Raw genomic sequence first — 8,295 nt, 5'->3', positions numbered from 1 at the left:
TTGATCATTCAAACATTCCATAAGTCGATTGTTTGATATTCATCTAGTCATTTCCAAAACTCTTTTAAATAAAAAAAAAAAAAAAATCCACCAAAATAGCTTTAGGTTAATTGACATGCACTCCTTCGTCCTCTTCGTCCACAAGAAACTTCAATCCTTGCATTCATAATTTTTTTTTAAAGTTTAGTTTGTAAAAAAAGAAAAAATTGATGGAAGATAACAAAATTTTAAAAGTGGAAGGAAAAAACCCCGCTTTAATTCAAAGGGACACTTGGCCAACAGCAAGAACCGAAGTGACCGTCTAAAACTATCTCCGAAACACACAAACAGAAACAAAAACTACATCAGAAACGCGATTTTCCATTCTCAGTTTTGCAGATTCTTCAAACGTCATTCTCTTCTTCTCCAAATCCAACTCTGTAATCTCCTCTTCCGAACTACAGATTCCGATTCCAATTTCTGCCATCTCTCTCAATTTCCTTCCAATTCCCTTTTTTCTTCCGATTTCACTCTCTTCTCAGCTGCTTTTCCTTTCACTCTCTTCTCTGCTGCTTTCCCTTTCTCATTTCTCCTTTTCTTCGATCCCTTTCGTAAAGTTCCGGCGTTTCAACCTCAATTTGCTTCCATGGCTTCATTTCAGTTCGTTTTCAATCCTTGACGTTTAGGGTTTTGCCGTCTTCGCTAAAACCCTAGTTTTTCTAAACTTTTTTTTTTTCTGAATTTTATTTGAAATGGGTTTCGTTTGATGCGATGAGATGTTGTAGGGGTTTCGTTTCAATTTCCGTTGCTTACTAATGGGCGCCCGAACTAGCAACCGGAAGCGCGACGACGAGTGTTTGAGTCTTAATCGTTCGTATTCATCTTTGAGATCACCGGATTTTCACGTCTCCAAGAAACCTAAATTTTCTACTATGTCTTCGGATCGGCCAGTTGTTTCATCGAACTCTACAGTGGCTAGGCTCTCCCGGTACCCTGAAGAAACTTCGCAATTGCGTCGAGAAGTCCATGGTCCTTGCAGATTGTTCAAATTTGGGCTCTCGAGGAGCTTCCATAGGTTTTGGGAGTCTAAAAATAGTGAGTTGTCCGAACAAGACGAGGTGGGGAATATCTTGTCGCACAATTACCAGATTGCGAAGAGTCGTGCAATTGGTTCATTGCGGTCCTTTCCGAAGGATGTCATTGAATTGGATTCAGACTCGCAAACTGAAAGAAACGCTTCTGGAGATTCGAAGAGCGAAGACGATGTTGAGGTGGTTGAAGATGATAAGCAGGACCAGAGGCCTCGTGAGGTTGATACAGTGGAGGAATTGGATGAGAAGGTGATGAATGTTCATCAGCCATCGTCGTCTTTGGTAATTGTAGATTTAACAAATGACAATTCAAAAGTTGAAAACGCTGAGAAAATGCTTGGTGCTTTGTCACTGGACCGGGATTTGTCCAGTGTTTCTGCTTACAAAAAGTTGCTTCAGAGTGTGGAGAAGCGAACATCAAGATTGAAAAGCTTGGATTTTGAAATCGAGTTGAATGAGAAGCGTCGGTCAATTCTTCAATCGCTAACTCCAAAGAAGAAGCCTCTTGATGTAAGTTCCTCATCCTTGCAGAGATAGATTAATTATGTTCTGGAGGATGAAATTTCACCATTTTTATGCTTATGAGAACGTATTCATTGTTTCCAGGTGATTCCGCGGGAACTTTTTACGCCTCTTACTAAGGAGGAGGAAGCCGAGGTCGAACAGGCGCTCTCTTCTAACCGGTACTGTATGATATACTCGCAATCTTTCATGAACTGCATTTTGTTCTTAGTTTGACATTTACTTTTCCGATATATTTATCCAGGAGAAGGGTTTTGGTTGCTCATGAGAATTCAAATATTGAGATTACTGGGGAAACTTTCCAGTGTCTGAGACCAGCTGCTTGGTTAAATGATGAGGTATATTTGAAGATTAGAAGAAATAGTGTCCGGTGGTTGACAATTTTCACTGAAATTTTCTATTCTTTAAACGGATCTTCATAATTGTTGTATTTATTGTTTGTAGGTGATTAATTTGTATCTTGAGTTGCTGAAAGAAAGAGAAAGAAGGGAGCCAGAGAAGTATCTGAAATGTCATTTCTTTAATACCTTCTTCTATAAAAAGGTTGGTTAGCCTTACTCCATTTTCCACTTCATTTTAAAAAAATAAAAAATAAAAAATAGGTAATTTATTCGACAGTTAATAATGTTTGTTATAAGATAAGCCTCTGTTTGTTTGTCATTATTTTGGCAATGCCAAGGGAGTTTGTAGAGCTCTCCCGCCCTCAAGAGCTAAAATGTAGATAATATCCAAAAAGATCTCTCTCCTCTCTTCGAAAGCCACCTTATAAGGCCTCTGTAAGAGGCCTTCACAAAAAACTTCTAACTGAACAAATCATCATGGACCCCACAAAGTCACAGCATACACCCACCTGGTTGCATAACAATCCTCATTCCTAACGGATTGCATCGCTTGGTCCCACCTTCTACCCTTTCTTACATGAATAAGCTTTCGTGACTTGGGGTCTATCAATACCATCCATACATTTGCTATGTCCACTCACCACTTTTTGCACCAAGTACTAATTTACCTTGAGATGGTGGGGTTTTAGTTAGGTACATTTCTGAATTTTATAATAGTGGATGATAGTAAAATTAAGCTGTTTGACTTTCCTCTGTATGTATAACTTTGTCGGTATCTTCCTTTTTTCTTGATTGGAGACCTTTTCTTTAGTTTACCTCGTTTGTGGGCTCTATATTTGTTCACTCTTGTATTCTATCATTATTTCTCTATGAAAGTTTAGTCAGTGTCAGTTCATGCCTAAAACTGATTTTGAGTGAATATTGGTATGGAAACAAGTATGCTTTTATGAGAATGTTTTCTGGATGCAATAAATAGTAGTCGATGCCTCCTCCACATGTGTTATCGTCCTTTTTATATTTCTCCCTCATACATTTCTGTTCATCCACATGAGCAATTTTTTTTTTCCAACTTAGTTGAAGTGTGGTCTTATAAAAGAAGATTTTTATATGTGTCACTAGTGATGATCTGACTTGAGCTTGGTTTTTTCTTTCTTTTAACATTTCTAACAGTTAAATGGAAGGAATGGCTACGATTACAGATCTGTTCGAAGATGGACCAGTCAAAGAAAGTTGAAATATGAACTCATAGATTGTGATAAAGTAATACTCTGCCTCCTCTAAATTCTATTATTCATCTAATCAATTACCATCGATGGTACAATATTAGTTCAATTTTCGCTGATCCAATTTAATTACTTTTATAGATATTTGTCCCCATCCATAGAGAAATACACTGGTGCCTAGCAGTAATCAACAAGAAAGAGAAGAAGTTTCAGTATCTTGATTCTCTCAAGGGAATGGATTCTCATGTTTTGAAAACACTGGTATGCTTTGTCTTCTCTCTTTGCAATTCATTGTTTCATTTGTATGATTTCTGAACTTCTTACTATGGTAGTTGTTTCATTGCAGTTCACATCTAGAGCACACTTGCTATATGGATTGGTCATGTATTAAGGATTTATGATATGAAAATCCTAGTGACTTAGTATTAGGAACTCTTTGGATATAGGATTCCCTAATTCTCAAACACTAATACTAAAACTTTCAAATTGATTCAATCTCAATCCTAAGGTTTAAGTTAGTCAGAGTGTCTTAAGACCTAAGCTCTTGAGATGAAGAATAAGTTTCTTGATCTAAGAGTTGAACACTCCACCAGATGAAGTAGCTAGCATGCAATTCGAGACATGAATTGCAAAAGGGTCATGAAGCTTTCAACCCAACTTGAAAGAAAAAAACTATTCAACTTATCATAATCTAATATGTACAACCCATTGACAAGGCTTTAGATAGCCTCCCAACTAAACCTAAATACCACATCATCAATCATAGTAGAGAAAAAAGAACTCTGCTTAATAAGCTTTAAAAAGGAAATATTGACTACAATAAGATTGGATCAAAATTATTAAATTAAATATGAATAATAAGTTGAACTCCTTGACAATTCATATCATAAGGTTGATAGTGGTTGTGTGATATGTAGTGAGGAGGATTTATTACATTTTTCAGAAAGTGATAGTAAAATTGGAATGGCCAGTATGGAGGGAATCAATAAGACAGTGGTCGCTGAACAACGATCAAATTAATTCAGTTTCGATACAGTTGATTACGGGGAACTTGCATGTGGTTTTGATGTTGTCAGGAGATATTGGCATCAGAGAGAACAATTAGGTACAGGGCCTCCAGAATATGATTCTGCATTCCAGTGCCACATTTTTCCGTAGTGAATTTAGACATAGTTGATTTCTGGATTGGTGAGAGAAGATTTGACCAACGTTAACTAGTTTAGTTCGGTTTTTTATTTGGTTCTTAACAAGCATATATTCCTATTTCTTAGTTTGGTCGCAATTTCAACCTTTGATATGAGATATATGTTAATTGCCATGGGATTTGAATGGCTTGAAGTCATGGGATTTAAAAGTTTTGGTAAGTGGATGTTGGTTAGTAACTATTTCATTTTCAGATTTTAAGTTTTGCCTTTTCATTTTAAAAGAAGGGTATTTGATGATCTATGTAGTTTTCAGTTTCTAAATATTGGGATTTAAAATAAAATTTGAAATCTAAAAAAGACAAATTTTAAAGATAGGCTACTGTTTTTAAAAATTGCTTACCTTTTGACTTCTTGACACTCTACCATAGTCATCTTCTCTATTTTTTTTCTCTCTCTCTCTCTCTCTAACTTGTATTTGTCTCTTTAACACATTCTCTCTCTCAAACATACCTCCCCCCGCGGTGTATCTCTTTATAAAATTCTTCTTACTTTGCAACTTCTCTATCTATAACTTTTCTTTTCCTATCTTACATCTCTCTCTCTAAAGTTTTTCTCTCCAACTTTTCTGTAATTTCATTTCAAGTCATACCATCCATCCCTGCACTCCAATTTACCATTTCTGTTGTCGTTGCCACAAATCTTATTTCTTTGCACTCATGACACATCTCTATCTTCATTGCTTTGAGCACTGCTGCAATTATGATAAACATTTAGGGTGGTGTTTGGCCTAGCAACTTCATAAGTTCATGTTAAACAACCTAGCTTCAATAGTGTTGACTAGTAAAGTTTGCACATTTATCGAGAACTTCATGTTCTCTTTCTCTATTTTGTACATATATGGAGGAATTCTATCTTAAAACTCTGCACTCCAAACACAAACTTACAAACTCCAATATATTAACCCTAGACTCCACATCTCAACTCAATGTCTAAACACCCCATTAGATGTACATTTGGCACCCTGCCTATTGCTAGGGAGGCAGGCATGTGACAGACAGATGTATTTTAGTTTGTCCTGATGGGGACTATAGTTTTAGCTTTCTAATACCCTCCTCACTTTCTAACATCTTTTTTAACTATTATTTGGGACTATAGCTCTTGCATTTATTTTGCATATCCCTGAGAACGTTTCTTTTTTCTTGTAATCATTTTCTACTGATGATTATTTTATTATTATTATTATTATTACATAAGTTATGTGCGTCATTACTTGGGCTAATGCCTTTCTTTGCATCTATTGCTTAGACTGGAAGAAGCTTTTAAATGATTAAGGTACCTTGCACCTTATAAAACACTGGATGTACTATTTCATCCTGTTGTAATCCGATATACATGACAGAATCTAATGTTTACATAATTGGTCTAGGTTTGATTTTACCTTCCCATGATCTAAGCTTTGTTCGATTTCTGTGATTGTTGAACTAACTCTTGTTATAAGAGTTGGCTGATATTTAAATGTTATAATGTCAAGTTTTTCCATTATAAGATATTTTACTTATTGTTTCTTTAAAAAAAAAAGGAAGACCGGAAATTTTGTTGAACTCTAGCTGACTTACATTCACAATTATTATTTTTCTTAAGAAAATGACTTTCATTTATTTTATTCTTATGACGTGGTAGTACAAAAGAAGGGGGTCTATAAGATCTCTTTGATTATCCTATGCAAGCCATGTTATAATTTTGATCCCTATGTACCCAGGCGAGATATTTTGTAGATGAGGTGAAGGACAAGAGTGGAAAAGATATTGATGTAAGTTCTTGGGCACAAGAATTTGTTGAAGACCTTCCCGAGCAAGAAAATGGGTTTGTTGCTTACACAAGCACCTTTTAAACTTATATTTCTTTCTCATCTTTTATTTACATATTATTCTGAAAAACAGTTCTGTAGAAACCATTGATAATAAAGTAATTCAAGCTAATGAAACAGGTTTGATTGTGGCATGTTTATGATCAAGTATGCTGATTTTTATAGTAGAGGTTTGAATCTCTGTTTCAAGCAGGTAAAGATTGTTGAAAGTTTACGTCTCTGATGCATTCAAAGTCCGTTTATTTTGAGGAAACCCCTCATTGACTTTTATTTCAATGATGAGCACATTGGCGTCTATTTCATGGATTTGATCAAACTTTTTTTTTTACCCTTTTCAACAAAATATCATAACGGAATGTTTTCTTCTGATGAGTGTAAAAGTTGATATTTCATGATTGTACTTCCTTTCTTTGTAGGAACACATGCCTTACTTCCGACTTAGAACAGCCAAGGAAATTTTGAAATTGAGAGCTAACTGATTACGCACACGAAAGCGGCTGAGTAACCTGCTCAACCATACACGCAATTGCTCGAAATTTTCTTCATGTTGGCATTATAGATCTGAGATTCTTTTTTGCACTTTTCGAGTGGCAGCGGCTCTAAAATTGTACGTTTTGGATTGGTTTTGAGTACATTACTCCAGAAGAAAGTGCACTTCTTCTACAGTAATTATACGGGCAGAACTTCCACTTTCAAGACCCAATAATGTGCTGAACCATGTATATTTCGTAAGATAAGTCATCTGAATACACCCTTCCCGACACAAATGGTTTAGTGATTTATTTCGAACTTTTTTTTAATCATTATTTATCCGTTTTTTTCTTTATCCTTGTATTGAGTTTGATGAATGTTTGTAACTTTGTAAAGATCAGAGAGTAACCTTAGATTGATACGGCTGGCCGCTCCTTGAAGCAAGGCTTTTTTTTTCAATGCTTGGTCGTAAGACTAAGACATCGTACCTTTTTTTTTTTTTTCCTTTCTTTCTCTTTCTTTTTTTTTTTTTTTTTTTTGGAAGATTTAGAATCTAAATGAATATACTGGTTTCTAGAGATGAATAATATATACAGGTCATCACTCTAATTAATTATTATTATTGTTATTTATTTATTTATGATGAAGGTATGAAAGATTTGAATTCCCATCCAAAAGGAGTAGCCTCGCCACGCCTTGTGTTTTTTTTTTTTTTTAATAACTCAAGCTATGCTTATGAGGATAACTGCATTTCATTGAAAGAGATTAAAAGTATAAAATGAGTGTACCAAGGTTTAAAGTCACATGTGTTTCAAAAAAGAAAGGGAAGAAAGGCAGGCCTGTGAACCGAGCTTTTATAGATAGAAGAATAGATATATTTGATTGCTCTTTTATGCTACTTTAAAAAATGTCTTCAAAAAGAAGAATTATACATAACACCGCTCCCCTTTATTAGCTGCTTTGTATTTTACATTTTCCAAAATATGATTGTATCTATAACATAACATTTTCAATTTTCGAAAGGCCCTATGAACAGAGCTCTCAAGGATAGGTTCGTCAATATGAGATTTTCTTCCTTCCTAAAGCCCCCTAAAATTTTCCAAAAAGGAAAAATCGTCTGTGAAAAAGAAAAATCTTGGTTCAAAAGCCCCTTAATTTGAGACCAAAGCCCAAAGGCTGATCCAAGCTCAGTCTAGACTTGATCCAAATTCAATCCAAAATCAACGTTTGACTGGTCCAGTCCAACCAATTTATTCTTTAGATTGGATAAGGGTTTGACCATACTTAAACACTAAATAAAACCTTATAATATCAATAATTTTATCTAAAAAAATAATAAAAACATAAAATAAATATAATATAATATAAATTTAATAAATTTTAATTTAAAAAGTCTAAAAGATAATGTATTTTAAAATAATTAAAAAATTAATATTCAATGGACTAGTCCAAACTCAACTCAAACTTTGATCCAAAGAGCCAAACTCAAAGGTTGGGCCAACCCAATCCAAATCCAGTCGATGCTTAAAGCCCTTGGACATAGGCCTAGGTCAAACTTGGGCCTTCACTTTTTAGACGGGCTGGTCGCACCTGCCAAACTAGGATGGATCACAAATGATACCAAACAACGAAAACAATGGTATTCCATCGTTTATC

General features: G+C 34.9%; 1 protein-coding gene across 2 annotated transcripts; it reads left to right on the top strand.

Annotated features, from left to right (window-relative positions):
• The first annotated feature begins 212 nt into the window (after nt 1–212).
• Nucleotides 213–7,098, top strand: ESD4 (Cysteine proteinases superfamily protein). Of its 2 annotated transcripts, XM_039018934.2 has the most exons (9): nt 213–1,580; nt 1,677–1,753; nt 1,837–1,930; nt 2,037–2,135; nt 3,104–3,193; nt 3,298–3,417; nt 6,061–6,164; nt 6,289–6,361; nt 6,585–7,098. In XM_039018934.2, the coding sequence occupies exons 1-9, from the start codon at nt 795–797 to the stop codon at nt 6,645–6,647; spliced, it is 1,506 nt and encodes a 501-aa protein (XP_038874862.1). In that variant the 5' UTR covers nt 213–794; the 3' UTR covers nt 6,648–7,098. The 2 variants fall into 2 exon arrangements, with proteins under 2 accessions (XP_038874862.1, XP_038874863.1); XM_039018935.1 differs by lacking the exon at nt 6,289–6,361 and having other exon boundaries at nt 257–1,580.
• Nucleotides 7,099–8,295: the final 1,197 nt, after the last annotated feature.

Source organism: Benincasa hispida, chromosome 12, assembly GCF_027475165.1.
Source record: "Benincasa hispida cultivar pf3 chromosome 12, pf3_genome.v1.1, whole genome shotgun sequence".
Lineage (NCBI taxonomy): Eukaryota > Viridiplantae > Streptophyta > Magnoliopsida > Cucurbitales > Cucurbitaceae > Benincasa > Benincasa hispida.
This window is presented reverse-complemented; position numbering and strand designations above follow the sequence as displayed.

Bases quoted from the DNA above. Each gene is read 5' to 3' on its own strand.
- ESD4 (XM_039018934.2), top strand. From the start codon at position 795: ATGGGCGCCCGAACTAGCAACCGGAAGCGCGACGACGAGTGTTTGAGT. The intron at 2,136-3,103 runs GTTGGTTAGCCT...CATTTCTAACAG, and splicing joins ATACCTTCTTCTATAAAAAG to TTAAATGGAAGGAATGGCTA. The intron at 6,362-6,584 runs GTAAAGATTGTT...CTTTCTTTGTAG, and splicing joins TGAATCTCTGTTTCAAGCAG to GAACACATGCCTTACTTCCG.